The sequence below is a fragment of the Etheostoma cragini genome, chromosome 13, assembly GCF_013103735.1.
Source record: "Etheostoma cragini isolate CJK2018 chromosome 13, CSU_Ecrag_1.0, whole genome shotgun sequence".
Lineage (NCBI taxonomy): Eukaryota > Metazoa > Chordata > Actinopteri > Perciformes > Percidae > Etheostoma > Etheostoma cragini.
Genome location: NC_048419.1, coordinates 1,647,387 through 1,664,192, shown reverse-complemented (window position 1 = coordinate 1,664,192; position 16,806 = coordinate 1,647,387). Strand labels below are relative to the sequence as shown.

Here is a 16,806-nt window from a genome sequence, read left to right as displayed (position 1 = left end):
ACTGCCATTAATGCCATTACTTCATTATATCGTTACATAACAAATAGTCGTTAGCTGCTTTATTAATGTTCTGAACAGCCCCTTTAACGGTTACCGCATCCACTTAATTTTTAAATGGGTGCACTTAACAAGTAAGGAAAAGGAACGAACATGTGATTTATTGCTAGTTAATACACTATACATTGCTGACAATGTATTTGCAGAACAAGCCCACTGTATGCAGACATAATTAAAAAGGACATATTATGTTGGGCATCTTTATCTGTTGGTAGTTCACTTTGGAAGTAAGGAGAACAATTACGAGACATGAAAGTAATTTAAAAAAATCATTTACTTCCTTGTAAGTCACAAGGATATTTCCACATAATGAGCCTAAATATGAATGGGCTCTTGGGAGTTACATTGCTTGCATGAGTCTGCTTTACCAAAATCGCTATCAGAGGAGTCGGGAGCTTCCCCGCGTTGTCGGCAGGCTGGTGCTCCACAGGTACCCTTGGCTCCAGCATCCATCTGACACGCCTTGGCGATGGATGACACCAGGTACTCATCATCTGTGTTTCTCCAGCCCCACCAGCTGATCTCAGGCTGGCTGCAACGGGAGATCACTGCCCCGTTCTTCTGGTGCCTGGAATTCAATGGTACAGAGTCAGCAAACGAGAGTACGGATCTAAATCTCAAAAAGGAAACATGCTGTTGGGCATCTTGGTAAAAACATCTGGTAGTGTGCATATGACTGTGTCAGTAAACCCACCTGTAGACCACCACAGGGATCCTCTTCCAGGATCTGAAGGAAGCCACACTCTCCAGCTCCTTGTCAGTGATCCATATTGGAACCAGAAGCTTCTGCGGGTAGCTGGAGCACAGCCTGTGGACAAGAAGGACAAACCATGTTAGGTTAAATGCAGTTTATACTGCTGCAAACAGTATACAGCCAGTACACTAGGCTGACATAAGATAACTGCAAGCAACAAGAGTCTTTAAATGAGGAAAAAAACAAAACAAACCAAGACAAAACAGTGCTTTGAGCTGCAGCAAACACTCGACATAAACAAATGTTCTGGTTTTCAGGGTCACTACTTCAACAACTCTCAGCTCTGGCAGAGAAAAAAAAAATTCACTATGTCCTTCTGCCTGACTCCATCTGTCTCTGGTCTCCTCCTCCTCTCTCATGATACTTTCTTCAATGTCTATCCACCTGCTGACTGTCTGAGGAGAGAAGGTTAGACAAAGACAGTGGATGTGTGAGAGAGAAATAGTGTGCTGAGTCATGGGCCTCAGCAGGCTACGGCTTGTTTAATTAGCAAGTTGTCCTCTATGTCTTTCTCCCTCAGCAGGATGTGCTCTCTTGGGCCTTGTGAGCAGACTGAAGTTTTTTTTTGTAGCAGCGTTTGTTTGTCCAGACAGCAAAGGAGAGACACACACAAACAGTATACCGCATTTTTCTGCTTAAGTGAGTGCTACAATGTTATTTGTGTGTGTGTGTGTGTGTGTGTGTGTGTGTGTGTGTGTGTGTCTGTGTGTGTGTGTGTGTATTATTGACTGGACTTGATGAGGTCAGGAGACAAAGGCGAGCAAGCATGCACATTGACCCATGTTGTTGAAGGCACTGATCCACCAATAAATCGCTAAATGAATGAGCTACTTTCAGTAGAGCTTCAGAGTTATAAAGGAGAAGACAGCGTGACATGGAATTTAGGATTTTTGGCAATATATTGGTAAAGTAAAGGATTGTTGGGAACAATATATGGATTAATGGCAGAGACGTGGATAATGCTGCAGAAGTGGTTTGATAAGTTTCTGTAGATGTTTTGATATATCTCATTCACGATATACAATTTTTTTTATCATGAATCAGGGTATCGATTGGAACCCGATATTTAGTACAGCAGTAGTAGTAAAGTTCATACATACGGATATTCATTTCTTACTTCAATTTGAAAGAAAACTAACAACCAGAGCCCTGCTTTTTTCCTGCATATATTTGTTGATATTTTGGTTCCATTAAAACGAGGCCGAATGATTTTACAGCAGTTGCTCTTTGCATTGTACCCAACTGTAACTGGATTACTGATTCTCAGAAAGGTTTTTCTTCTCTATCTCTATATGGATTTATGGTCATCTACTCGTTATGGACATTGGTGACAATGATACCATCGGGCAATATAAATCACACCCAATCTAATAATTTCTGTGTATAATGTTCAATTGACTCTTATTATTTAAATCAACCTGACTACTATTCCCCGAAAAGTAATTGTTATTATAAGAAACATTGAAAAGAAAAAACTTCTTTGCTGACACATGGTGCTGAGATGTGCTGACACATACACACAAGCTGTTTGTCAAACAATCTGTTCAGTTTGGACATTGTGGTCAGACCTTCTCCACTCCTGCTTGATTCCAGCCCTACTCTGTCTTAGCTCTCAAAAAGCTCTTTGAAACACTGTCGCTCACCATTCACTCTCTAAACGACCACCATGACTCTTTACGGTTACAGCATTGTACAGCTACTTTTTTTTATTTATGGTAACATATGTGACATACTTGAAGTTGCAGTTTATGTCCGACACTCTCCAGACGTTCTGTGTGTCAAAGCCCATCCTCTTGACCTCTATTTCCATTCTCTGACGCACGTGATCACCTGCACACGCAGAGACCATGGAGGGAGGAGATTATTTAAGAATATCAAAACTTTAACAAAATCAGACATTCTACTTGAAGGCCTAATTGTTCAACTTTTGTGTTAAGTTTAGTCGTGATTGGTGTGTGTGTGTTGACCTGGGCGACAGAGATGAACGTGCTGGTCTTCATCATCCGCGTTGCCTCCCAGACACCAGGCGTGATAGGCCAGGGCGAACAGGTCCTCCAGTCGGGACGGGTGAGCTATGGCCCGGTTCAGACGCTTGACCCACTCCTGGCATTGCTTGAACGTCGCAAAGAGGCATCTGTAGAAAACACAACGTCAAGATTAGAAAGACGAGTGAGATCCAACAACACGTCATGCATTGGGGACTGAAAAAAAAAAAAAAAAAAAAACTAATTGGATCAGATGTTTAGTGATTTTCCAGCCATGAAACAGGAGTAATAATAATGCGTCTGCTTGATGATGAGGGACCAAGACACCGCTGCTACATCTGCTGCTGAGAATCATTAGGCTCCACTGGTTTTGAACTTATCAGGGGTCTATAAACACATACGGATTTCACTCTGCTGTGAAATAAATACAAGCCTTTGTCTTTTTTTTAAACAGTTTTTGAAACAAGTAAGCATTATAAGTGACAGTCATGCTACACAGCATACATTTTTTAAAAGAAGTATAAATACAATACAATAAACAGGACGCTCATTTGCAAGATCCTTATTTCATTAAAAGATTATAAAAAAATAGTATCAACTGGAGGAAAATGTATGACTGTTTCGTTGTTGACGCTTTCCTTTTTTTGACACACACTGTGACACTCTTTTGTAAAATGTTACTTTAATTTTATTCTATAGAATGTATTCTATTGAAATACTAGTCTCACAAAATTAAAACATTTAGCATATTAGCGCTGCAACTAGTAAGTATTTTCATTACTTCATCGATACTCTTTTACAATTAAATGAGTAATAGTTTAGTGTATACAATGTGAAAAAATGCCCATCACAACTTCCGAGAGCACACAGGCTGTTTAGCTAATAAAAAGAATGTCCAATGATATAAAATAATAGCAAGGCCTGGCAGTTAAAGGTCCCATGACATGGTGCTCTTTGGATGCTTTTATATAGACCTTAGTGGTCCCCTAATACTGTATCTGAAGTCTCTTTATATAGACCTTAGTGGTCCCCTAATACTGTATCTGAAGTCTCTATATATAGACCTTAGTGGTCCCCTAATACTGTATCTGAAGTCTCTTTATAAAGACCTTAGTGGTCCCCTAATACTGTATCTGAAGTCTCTTTATATAGACCTTAGTGGTCCCCTAATACTGTATCTGAAGTCTCTTTATATAGACCTTAGTGGTCCCCTAATACTGTATCTGAAGTCTCTTTATATAGACCTTAGTGGTCCCTAATACTGTATCTGAAGTCTCTTTTATATGGACCTCAGTGGTCCCTAATACTGTATCTGAAGTCTCTTTTATATGGACCTCAGTGGTCCCTAATACTGTATCTGAAGTCTCTTTTACATAGACCTTAGTGGTCCCATAATACTGTATCTGAAGTCTCTTTTATATGGACCTCAGTGGTCCCCTAATACTGTAATACCGTGATACGAACCGGGGGTTTTGTGAACCGTGCCACCCCCAATTGGAAGGATAACCCTTTGTAACTGTGAGGACACAAGACATGATTTCTATAATCCCTATGTCCATGTTGTTAAGTATTTAAGGAAAGGATAGGACAGAGGAGTTTGAGTAGCACAAGAATTATACTAGCATTTTATTATAAGCCTAACCTCTATTTTTACAACGTGGAATACGGATTAGCAGTTAATGGTAGTGGGTATAAATTGTGTCCTCGCAGACAGGCAGAATTGAACTGTTGCATTGTTCATTCAGGTGCGTACCAGACCACTGAACTGTATTTACTCATGTTAATAACACCATCCATCAGCCTGCAGGGTTAATACGACGTGTTTAGTGTGTGGGTGAGCTGCTCTCCTTACCTGACAACTTTGGAGTCTTTGCAGATGATGTGCAGCTGGAACATATCTCTGCTCTCCACACTTTCTATCAGCCTGAGTGGCACCTGTAGGGGGAGACAGAGTGCACGTGTGTGTGATCCGCTGTCAGAGTGGACGGCACATCTGCAACGAGGTTACCACCCTCTGGTCTAGTACAGACTAAATCAAGGCTGGATACACAGAGTATAGTTTTAAGGTTGTAGAAGGTAAGAAGGACTCCGCCGTGTTTGAACCTTGTTTCTAGATCAGTTATTATACCAAACAACAGCTATTAACCTGTTGTCCACAGAATTGTCTGCTTTCTAGGCTTTTAAAAGTTTCTGCTAACTGAGGTGTTAACAAAGGCGCTGCTGAGATTTGCAAAAATCAACCACGCAACTTCACTTTCGGTTAAACCTTTATACAAAAGCACTTTGTGTACCGTGTATGAGTGAAAAAAAATGTATTCATTTCTTATGGCAAAAAAATAGTGCTTCTTTTTTTATTACGTTTTAAGGTCAGCCAACACGCTGCACCACCATCATTTTTTTTCTCCTTTTACAGACAATTACAATAAATCCAGCGGTACCACTACGCTGAATGTAAATTGCGATTCGTCCCCAGTGCACTGTAATCGTTCAAAATGAAGAGGAGCCGAATGATTTAAACTGTCTAGACAGTGGCAGAGGGTGGTGTTTTATCATGTGGTACTCACAGATATCTCATTGTCCACACCTGGGTAGGTCTAAAACACAGTGACACCATGGAACGCACATTCAGAGAGGGGGGAGGGAGGACACAAGACAAGAGGAAATGGGAAAAACTATTAAACCAAAAACATCCAGCAGGCAAAAGGAAATGAAGAGTTAAAAAGGAAAGAAAACATCAAAGAGGTTGAGAGATGAAAGACAACCAAGTGGGCTACTTGCAGCACATGGCTAGGCCAAATGAAAATCATGGATAGAAAGACAAACATGGACAGGAGCAAAGGGCAAGAAAACAGTGCAGAAGGGGAAGAGATGTAAAGGTGGGTGGGTGAAAGGTTGTAGCTCGTTGGAATTCATACAGAGTTCATCTGCACCGCTGGGGTCCAGGCAGAACTCTGGAAAGCAGTTTGATGGAGATTGTTGCACTCAGTGCCTTAACCTGGCTCTCCTTTGCTGAAGTAAGTCAAAGCACCCTGAAAATCTTTGTGATCTGCCCCCACCGCCTCCTCTCCGTCACCTTTTCTATAAGCTGAATACCTCTGGAAAAGATGACTGGGATTTGGGAAGGAGGAGGAATTTTTCTCTGCCAGTTTATGCAAACAATTGGCCCATTTGTGTTTGGGCAAGGTCTGACGTCAGCAGGAGCGACGCGGTGGACATCAGTGCCAGTGGGGGCCGGGCCTTTGGCGCCTAGATGTCACATTAAACCTCTGCTGCCTGTACATCAGGGGGCCGCCACCCCTGTGGGACAATCCTGGTACAAACAACTGCATGCCAACTACGTTTGGATATGACTAAAACTGTTTTACGGGTATGTGGTGTAAAATACTTTGCCTGGTAAGCACACTTATGAGTTAATAAAATTTATATGGGGTAGAGAAGAAAAGTGTATGTGTGTCCAAACTACGCACTATAGCCTCCTCTCTCCTGCTATTGGCTTCTGTAGTGGCATGGCATGACAGCAGCAGGGACCACACAGACACTCGTGCCATTTGGACTGAAGTGAAACTCTCCTTTTTGTGGTTCTTCTGTGTGTTGACTGTCTGTGACATGCACTCACGTTGATGACAGAGTCCTTGAACTTGATGTGGAGCCTGTAGTTAGAAATGGCAATGACGGCTTCATCGGCATAGCCAAGATACTCCACCCCTTCCCCCGCAAGAACTGCGAATGGCACCTGGAGAGACACAAAACAACCAGATTGTTGAGGTTCACAAAGCAAAAACATGACACCACCACCTGTTTACTGTCAGGCGTTATTATGTCTACTGGGATTATAATCATTACATGCACAAGTCTATTTTTAAAGCTGTACTTTCATTGTTTTCCCATCCTGCTAGGTGCTCTGTGAGGCTGTCCTTGTAGGCAATACAGGGCTTTGAGCTAGATGCTAACATGTTGTTGCTTATCTGGTGAAATGTTCAACATGATTACCATCTAGTTAAACGCGTTATTAACGGCGTTCATTTTTTTTTAAAAGAGTTAATTAACATTCTTTTTAGCCTAGCAAACTTTGTAGTTTTTTCACATGTTGTTGCAACAACTAGTAACGTTAGAAAAACTACAACACCCAGCGGATCAAGCTAGACCAGAAACACAACAACAGCCGCCACCACACACGCACGCACGCAGGCACGCACGCACGCCGTTTGGGCTTGCGACCCGGCCAAAGAGTAGTAATGTTATGTTTTGAGTGGATTGCGAGCGTGCGACGCAGACAAAATTCTGGACAGAAAATTTACTTCTTAAAAGTTACCAAATGTTCCATTGACGAGACCAAAGGGATCTGTGGGTTTGGTTGTTGTGAACTGAGCTTTCATCGCAGCTCGTCCAGTCTGAAATACCACCTGATGGCCAAGCACACAGCTGATGCCACAAAAAAAACTTTTTCATGTTGATAAGAGCATTAAAATGAGAAGAAGAAAAAAATGGGACAAAGAGAAACCAAGGCTAAATGTCCTTTGTAATAGAATATTGAACAGATAAAAATGTGCCATTAATTATGAGTATGACATTAATGCGATTAAATATTTTAATTGTTTAACAGCACTAATTCTAACATTTAATAATTAGCATTAAAATACAATATAAGTAGCCTGCACAGCTCCAAATCTTAGACAGTGTATCATCAGGTACAAAGAAGCCATTTTCTAATTTATTGTAGGCATTAAATGAACTGTCATCAGCGTGATTAAGACCTTTAGCTGAAACCTGTTTTTGCCCACATTAATTAAGAAGGCTAAGAGTTTTTGTTACTCTAATTAGCATTATCAAACATTATGGGATCACCAAAGTTATCACAACTAATTCCGCGTGGGACCAACCAACCAGCTGTTGGACCAACATTGCCATCCGTTGAGCCACACAGCTAGCATGGCTACACAAAAACAACATTTGCCTTAGTTGACAAATTAGCCTTGAAATGCTTGGCCAGATTCTTAGCAGTGTTTGATTCTTTTATTAGATATGTTCTGATCTCAAATCTTAACTTTGCCAAATTTGGTATTTATTTGACAGGAAAACTGAAGACACGAATTGGGAGAGAGAGAGGGGAATGACATGCAGCAAAGGGCCGCATTTCAGAGTCAAACCCCGGCCCGCTGAGTCGAGGAGTACACCTCCATATATCGGCGCCCGCTCTATCAATGGAGCTATCTGGGCGCCCAGTTTTGCAAATTTAAGAACGCATTTTATTCAGGCACAGACCGTGCAGAGCTGCATTGTACTTACACACAATTAAACACTGATGAATTTGACAAGTTTGCCTTTTTGAAAAAAAAGGTTGTATAGAAAAACCCTCAAAGGATAATATTGAATGTATTATTCTGCTTAGTATCATACTGGCACTGGTATTGCTATTTCTCAAACAATTCTCCTGCCTACTAAAGCTAAAGTAATGACTGTGGACAGAGTGACATTACAGATATGACAAAAAGGATGCCACGGGTGAAACAGTGTGCATGTGTAGCTGTCCAATTAGCACATAGTAGTTTTACAGAAGGACCTTTGTGAGCATAGAGGGCTCGTTGGTGAGTCTGAATGAGCAGGCAGACAAGAGGTAGGGAGGGAGGGAGACTGTCTGTACCAGTGCTGATGGTACAGATCGGGATCCCTAACTGTCCATTAACATTCCTACATGTACCCATTTTATTCCAGCTAAGCCAAGCCCCGGCTTTGGCTGCAACGAGACCCAAACATTAAGATAATTGGTTCCCAACAGAAGTAAACAAAAAACATTCCTCCTTTCACTCTGAGGCAGGGCATTAGCTTCAAAAGCTGGCAGCGTGGATGAGACACACAGCTACAGTTGCTCGCCAACTTGAAAAGAATGTTTCAATTCATAAAAAAACACCTTCAGAGTGGTCAATTTCACACTGACCACTAATAGTAACTATACCATTTATCGGAGCTGCTTCTCCTAGAGATTTAATTTCCACAGAAAAAATTAAGTGTGTTGGGAGATACATTACTGCTCAGATTCTCTCCCATCCGACAAATTGAGGTTTGTGTTACGCAACTCTTTCACACTTCAGTTTCTCTTAGTAGGCTTCTCTAACATTACATCAAACATCTTAGCCTTTGGGGATCACAAAGTTTGACCCAGGTCTTGTTGTTTAGTTTCCTGTGGTGAGGACAACAGTGTTGCTTAGAGACAACATTACCTCATCCTGTTTTAGCATGCGCTGCTAAGTCACACAGTGGAGGACCCACTGTTATATGTTTAAAGGGGACATGCAGCAGGGCAGATGGGGGATTATGGTAAGATGTCAGAAAATCAGGCTTACTTGAAAGAACATTAGCCGGCGTGGTTAAAAGCAGAGCACACGATCTGGACGTGACTGAGCAACCCATTACCACAATTCGACATCTACTCAGTCAGGTTTACCATGACAAAAAAAAAGAAGACATTCACACTGCACATAAATCTGAAACAAAACAACCTTAAAAAAAAAAGTATTGTAATGTATGACTGTTTGTCTAGAGAGCTTAGGTTAAAAAAAAAAAACCCTGACAAGTATCATTGCACCTGCTGTTGCTCATCTTTAACTAAAAATGTGTGCATGAGTGGGACAGGAAGCATGATGAGGGAAAGAGTACAGCTTAACCTGGGAAATGGAGCACGTAGTACCCTGCACTCAGACACCAACAGAGCCAAATTTAGGCGGTCGGCTGCCTATATTTAGCTCTGTTGGTGTGGCACTCTGCACTTGGGACTTCTAAAACAAATGCAATATCTAAAATCAACTTGTGACAGGAGCACAAACACGGCTGGCACCCAAACAAAGCTGAACACCATAGTTTTGGGCTGTGACAGAAAAAAAAACATTGCAGATACAGTTTTACCATATAAAAAAAATGCCTAATCTATTGCATTTTTGCATTCTGTATGAGTCAGGGGATTTAGCCAATTTGCATTCATATGGCCTCAACAGCAGCACAAAGGGCTGAAATGAGAATGTGCATCTACTGAGTGTGTGTGTGTGTGTGTGTGTGTGCTGCTCTGCTGTGGAAGAGACCTGACTCGTCCTGCTGAGAGCGCCATAGTTAACATGCTGTACAGACCGGGAGCTGCATGAAACAAGCTGTGCTCCAAAAGTAGGTGCATGAGTCACCAGCAGTCAGCAAGTGCAGCAGAAGATACTGTGTCACGTTTCCTCTACGGAGCCTTCAGCAGCAGAAATATGAGTGAGTGAGTGAGTGAGAGAGAGAGAGAGAGAGAGAGAGAGAGAGAGAGAGAGAGAGAGAGAGAGAGAGAGAGAGAGAGAGAGAGAGAGAGAGAGAGAGAGAGAGAGAGAGAGAGAGAGAGAGAGAGAGAGAGAGAGACCCGCAAATAACACTGACTTATGAGTCGTGACTTCCGGTTTAAGCAGTCTGCCTGTGACAACATGCAACAACTGCAAGCATGCACCACGGCCTGCACGTACACCGGAGGAAAGGTAGTAAGGTATGACATATGCTGGGGTGCAAGGGAAAGCCTATAATAGGCCTGTGGTAAGAGACATTGGCTGTCAGAGAAACTACCATGGGATTACCTGCACACACAAAGAAAACACAAAACACGGAGACTCACAATGAGGAACCACATGCAGGGGGAGGGGAAGCAAAGTATATAGTAGCAATGCAGTGAAATAGAATTTTTCCTTTTTTAATGTTGCAAGGTGACTGAAATTAGTCTGGCTATCCAGACCAAGCCAAGCTCAACAGATATAAGACTTAGCATTGGTCTGCGGAGTCTAATCTGTATTTTCTCTACACTAGAGGCGTGACCAACGGGCATGGTTCACATGACTCCGTACGCAATTAGATAGTCCTTCCACCAATCAGACCAAAGATCCGGTTGAAGTAGAAGTGACCGCGGCATCGATGGGTTGCCACTCTTTGGTGGCGGTTGGTGGCCACCATGTTGAATGTAAACAAGAAGCTGCTTCGTCGCTTCTCTATCGTCATCGTGTTAAACCCGCCAATAGCGCGCCAGGGTAGATAAGCCAGTCTGTGATTGGTTCCCGCAAAATGATGAACTGAAGCATTAGAATTAAACGTTAAGGTTTCCAGACCGAACTGCCGCGTCAAATCAAATCGCCGGCAGAGTGGGCGGGGCTAACACAGTCTAGACTCAAATGAGAGCAGAATAAAGTCCAGAAACCGACCCAGATGAAGATAAAGCTATATAAACTTTGATAAGCAGGAAATAAAAAAAAATCTACTATGACCTTTGACATTCAAGCACATTGGCACGCAGGCCTATAATAATTATGATTTCTCAATCACAAGTTTACTACTGCCATCCTCCCTGTTGAATAGTGGCCTGAACACGGTTCAGCTCACCTGAAGACTTTCATCCTCCTTCACCAGCTCTTTCTGGGGGAACAGGTCCTTGGCCTTGATATACTCCAGACTGGGAGGCCCTTCTTCACCCTGTCAGACACAAACAACAAGCAGGGGTGGTCAGATGAATACTGTCATTGTTTAGGTCGACACAGCGAGGTGAAACACCACATAGATACATATTCCTAAAAAAGGAACACAGACAAACCCAATCCAGTTTAATAGGAACAGTGGAATGGCTAGAGCTGTAAAAACTTCAAATTTTGGTGTACAATAAATTGTCTAAGAAATAATTATGATTGATATAATTGTCTCTTTCAGTTAAAGTGACACTATGTAACTTTTGAATGTTTTTGAAGTGCTGTCATTTTTCAATTAATGATCTTAATGCCCTGTAACACCAAACAAGACTAAGAGTGAAAAGGCCTTTTTATATTGTTTTTGGTGAGGCCTATGCCCAGGTTAAATGTTTCCCACGCAGTCACAGAATGATTTGCCAGCTCTGTAGACAGCGCTACAGAGCACACATTCTGACGGGTCACAGATTTCTTTATAACACCGGAAAGCATGTGTTAGTATCAAGCCTTTTGAGCCAGGGAAAAGATAGCAGGAGTTTTCTTTATATAGACCTAATTGTATTTTCCTGTTGTTGAAGAAGTTATCTGCTGTAGTTATGGCTGATACTGGAGTAGGATCACCACATTAAAGAAGGAACTTAAAAAAAGAACTACAACCTTAAAGGGAAAGTGACAACTTTGGTTGGGCCATCAACAGATGGAGACAATTAAAAGGATTGTAAAGGATTCAAAACCCTCGCCAACTTGGCCATCCGGTCTGTTACATCTCTAATTCATAAAATAAATTTACAATGCGGTTGTACGTCAGTAGCCGACATTAAATCACATCCTCCTTCCATTTAGCACAGACGTGTAACTTCTCTTACTCTGTGTTGGCTTACTATTTTCTTTTCCCTTGTCCCCCTGTAACCTTACTTGCGTAAAGCATCATTGGGTTTCATGAAATGCGCTATATGAATCTAAGTTATTATTACATTGGTTGCTACAACAAACTCTTAATGCTTTGGCTCGTGACACAGGCACACAAAGTAGGTTAAGTCACTGGGAGCAACACTTGAAATGCAACGATGCATCTGTAACTTATTCTTTTATTTGAAATGAATGATTTTCTGTCTGAGCAAAACATTCATAGCAGCTATATGACCTAGTAATGCTAACTCAATAATAGATTGTGTAATAGTGAACCGTAAAGAAAAGACGTTTACGACAGCAGGCGTGGTAAAAACACTACCACTTCTGTCTAAATCGGCCGCTAGAATCAACACAAACTGAAAGTGACATATAGCCTCTTTAAATTAAAAAAAAATATTTATGAAGGTTTTTTGCTTTTTATTTTTTTAGAATAAAGCCTTGATTGAATTCCATTCTACATATTTTAATGTAATCTGCTATGTGACCCAGATAATGTATTAACACAGGTACACAGCCTACACATCTTCATTATCATAAAACATTGAATTTTTCTCATCTTAAATGAACATAAAACTGACAATTACAACAATAATATCAATAATATCAATGAAAGCAATGAGCAATTAATTGCAGGTAAACAAAAATATAGCAGTACTTAAAAAAAAAAATTGGAATGGCCATAACATTTTTTTAACTCTTATGGAAAGTCAACCCAAAGGTGGTAGTAGTAGTAGTAGTAGTAGTAGTAGTAGTAGTAGTGGTCAGTTGTACTCAGCATTTATCAGGCTGGTTGGCCTTTGATGCCAGCCAGGTGCAATTTCACAATCCCCACCAGCTACTTCACAGACCTCACGTAGGAGATTAAATATTGACTATGAGACTTCCAAAACTCTCACACATGACTTCGTGTTAGGTCTGTGAGACGAGCTATTTTAAAAATGTTTACCATTCGATTCTAAACGTCATTTTTCTTGATAGATTAATGACAGGGCGCTGAAAGAAGAATGCACCTTTTACATATTTGTATTCCGTTGGCTTTGGCACTGTGGAGGTAGTTATTGCACGTGAAAATGATAGAGGCACCTGATGCCAAAAAAGCTCTAGACTTTGTGACTGGGTGCTACAGTCTTGTGCAAACAAAGATACTGGGACTTAGTACTGTATCTCACACTATTTCACACACTTGGCTAGTTTTTCATGAGTCATGCACTGACATTGATTCTTAGATTTCAAACAGCTAGGGTCGCTTTTCATACCCCAAAAATTTCTATAACCATGCAGGAACACCCTGTATAATAATTCAATGCTCCATTTCTAAGAATGCTGATATATGAAAACATCCAAATGAAGTGCGCAATGGTTATAACTGATGGGTGGCTAAAATTAGACTGCAACAGCTGAAGAAGGAGCAGAGAGATGAGAGAGGAACAAAGAGGGCACTCAACCCTGTCCTTGCAGTTTAGAGTGTCAGATTGAGCCAGCACTTCCTTTAGGTCATACTTCAATCGCTGGAGAGAAAAGGGTCAAAACTAATCAAATTATGAAATTGAAATGATTTGTAAAAATTCCTGGAAAGGTTTTGTCCAGGAAATGTCCTCTTTATAACGAAGTATGCACAAAGTACATGTTGAGGGCCCAATTTTTTGTCTTATCCTGGTTTGGATCATATTTGTGATCTGATGCTTAAATGGATAACAGAAAAACTTTGCTCTCTGTATACAGGACTCTGACATTATCTAGGTTTATGAATGTCTGCTATTAGATTCCCAATTATGCCTTTCACTCTGGAGAAACCAGCAAGTTACCTCAGCGGTTGAGGATGAACACAGTTTGGTTGCTGGCTGCCTGAACACTGCTATTGTTACCACTCTGTTGGATTTGGCTTCATTATTCCAATATGCCCGTATGACGATGCCGTTTCTTAATGAATGAACAGCAATGGAGACCTGAATGACTCTGGTTGGTCTCTTGTTAATAAAAAGACTTGAGTCCCAGGACAAATCAACACAATAAAATGGCATATATCAGAGCAGGAAAGCCCTTAATGTCTCAATCTGCAGACCTCATGCAATGCTTACAATCATTTCATCTGTCATCCAAAGGTCTTAGCTGGTGATTAAACCCATGATAAGCATGCCACCCATTGGGCTTGCTGGTAACAGATGGAGTTAGTGTTCCTACAGTGACAACCTCTCCACTCCCCATCCCATTTCTAATTTCTAGACACTTTATAGGCTCAGCCATAAAGAATAGCTCATTGTAGGGCTGCAACTACTTACATTGTCTATAAACTTGTCGATAATATTTTACGAGTTATTTGGTCTATAAAATGTCAGAAACATATGTAACGTAATGTAATGTGGTAACATATGTGGTTTCCTAAAGCCAAGATGAGTTCCTCAAATGTCTTGTTTGTCCACAACTCATAGATATTCAATTTACTATCATAAAGAAGTAATTAAAACTAGAAAAAAATTAATTGAAGAAGCTGAAATCAGAAAATTATTACTTTTTATCATAAATGTTTTGGACTCAAACTGATAAATCTATTGTCAAAATGGTTGTGCATAGATTTAAAAGTTGACAAGTAATTGATTTAATTGATGAATCTTTGCAGCTTAAACACATTGTTGACATTACATGGATATGAAGGAGGGGTACTGTACGTTCTTCAAAAGGGTGTCAGCAATAACTAGTAAATAAAATGTTGAAAGATAACAAATTTAAAATCATAAAATGTTGATCAAGAAAATAATTAGCAGATCGATCGATAATGAAAAGGACAATACAAGCATTAAATCCAAGTCTGGCTTCAACAGAGTTCAGGTCTTAGATCTTACTGAATTTGTATGGAAGGCTTACTACATAAGGGTGTGGCAAGCCTCAGTCTGGGAGAGATTAATAGGATAACTCACTAAACAAAGCAAATCCACCTTCTACTTCAACACCATAAATTGTAATAAATGGCGGTGCTGATGGCAGCCATGGAGGTGGGTGTCAGGGCTTAGCCAAACTGACATGTCTACGCTCGTTAAAAGATGCTCCAATGCTAATGCTGTCTGTTATTACTGTTCATCATTACCAAGCAATGCCTTTATTTTCATGTTTATGCTGAGTCTCCGTCTCCATATGACACCCAAGGGGGGGCTGCATTTACACACCCAAGGAGGGAGGGGGGGGGGGCATGATGCTGCATTTACACAATGAATAGATTTCCTTCTATTCCTATTAGGGAATGTTAACAGATTAATCAAAGATGCTTAGCCTCAAAACTATCCTTGTAGTTATATGTTGTTATATGCATCACCTTTATTATCATTAGCTATACGCGTGCATGTATATACTATTTTAAGTTTACATTTTTACCTTGATTTTTTAACTTTAACAATTGGCAAATAAACTAATGGCGATACCAGATAAATAGCCTAAATTAGCTATTGTTCAACATATTTTTAGTGGTTCAAAAATAAGAGGAAGCAGATGCAGTTTAAATTACTCAGTGAAAAACTAGTGTCAATAAATAGTTGGTTAAAACAACTAAGTGGGAAATATCAACGAGGAGTTTTAACTCAAGGGCTAACGTAAACGTTCCCCCACCCTGCTGCGTGTCATCTGTTTGACTTATGTTCACCTGAGAATGGGTGGACCATGAGTGCTGCCATTAGTCAGAGACAACCTGCAGGGTCAGGTCATTACATCCCAATCTCTCACACTGTTGCTGGGCAGTCTGAACCCTCCCATCCAGGCAATTACTTCTTTGCTCACACACACACACACACACACACACACTTTTTGTGCTGCATTACCTGTTAGATACTTGGCACCATTTACTTAATTCTCTTATGGAGCAGCCCTGACATTGCACTCCGCTAAGAGGGTAGAACAAATTGTGCTTTAAAAACTAAAATAAAACTGCTGACTTACTGTTGTGTACAGTACATGTTGTGTTGCTCCATGAATCCATGACACAGGCTACAAACACAGACTGGCTACTACTGATGCATTGGTGCTGAACATATTTGATAATCATAAGAACTAAGATACCACATTTTAATTAGTTTATCTGACAAATTATTGTGACAGAAAATGTCAAGGAGAGTAAAACAGACTAGCTGCATTAAAGCACAGGTCTACTGTATGTGTACCGGTGCTTGGAGGAAGACTGAAACCTCTCCTGCTGATAATCTTGATCTTGCAGCTACATAAGTCCCTTTGGCCATCGCTAACAACACTTTATCAAGACAGGGCTTGAAACTCTGTCATTACATTTACATACAAGCAGTGAGGCACTAATGTTTTCTGGTCCATTGTGACCACAACCAGACAATCAGCTTATAGAAGATTAAAAAAGGAAAAGAGAGATGCTCTCACTTCCAACCGACTCACAAAGATGGAGCACAGCTTGTCCTGTGCCCAACACGTTTTTGCTTCGTCACTGCTGTGGGCATGCTCCCCCTCCCCCACCTTTGTCCACCCAGCAATCAAAAAGCTGGAGCTGACACACACGCACGTATTTATCAAATATTAATGACAGAGTGTATAACTCATGTAAATGTACTCATGTATTGCTGTAACAGTGAAAGTATCAGCTAGCAGCTGCCTAGACAGACAGTGTGTGTGTGTGTGTGTGTGTGTGTGT

The 16,806-nt window shown here is 40.8% G+C and overlaps 1 protein-coding gene across 5 annotated transcripts in view; it reads right to left on the bottom strand.

Annotated features, from left to right (window-relative positions):
• The window catches only part of mtmr4 (myotubularin related protein 4), a 39,598-nt gene that overhangs the window by 9,040 nt on the left and 13,752 nt on the right, over positions 1–16,806 (bottom strand). For 3 of the 5 annotated variants that reach the window (XM_034889086.1, XM_034889087.1, XM_034889084.1), the window contains 8 exons: positions 11,179–11,268; positions 6,413–6,529; positions 5,361–5,390; positions 4,649–4,731; positions 2,779–2,945; positions 2,545–2,641; positions 752–865; positions 426–625 (listed from right to left, as the gene is read on the bottom strand). In XM_034889086.1, the coding sequence (XP_034744977.1) occupies positions 426–625; positions 752–865; positions 2,545–2,641; positions 2,779–2,945; positions 4,649–4,731; positions 5,361–5,390; positions 6,413–6,529; positions 11,179–11,268 (898 nt within the window). The remainder of the gene's footprint in view (positions 1–425; positions 626–751; positions 866–2,544; positions 2,642–2,778; positions 2,946–4,648; positions 4,732–5,360; positions 5,391–6,412; positions 6,530–11,178; positions 11,269–16,806) is intronic. The other 2 variants (XM_034889088.1, XM_034889085.1) reach the window with 1 other exon arrangement.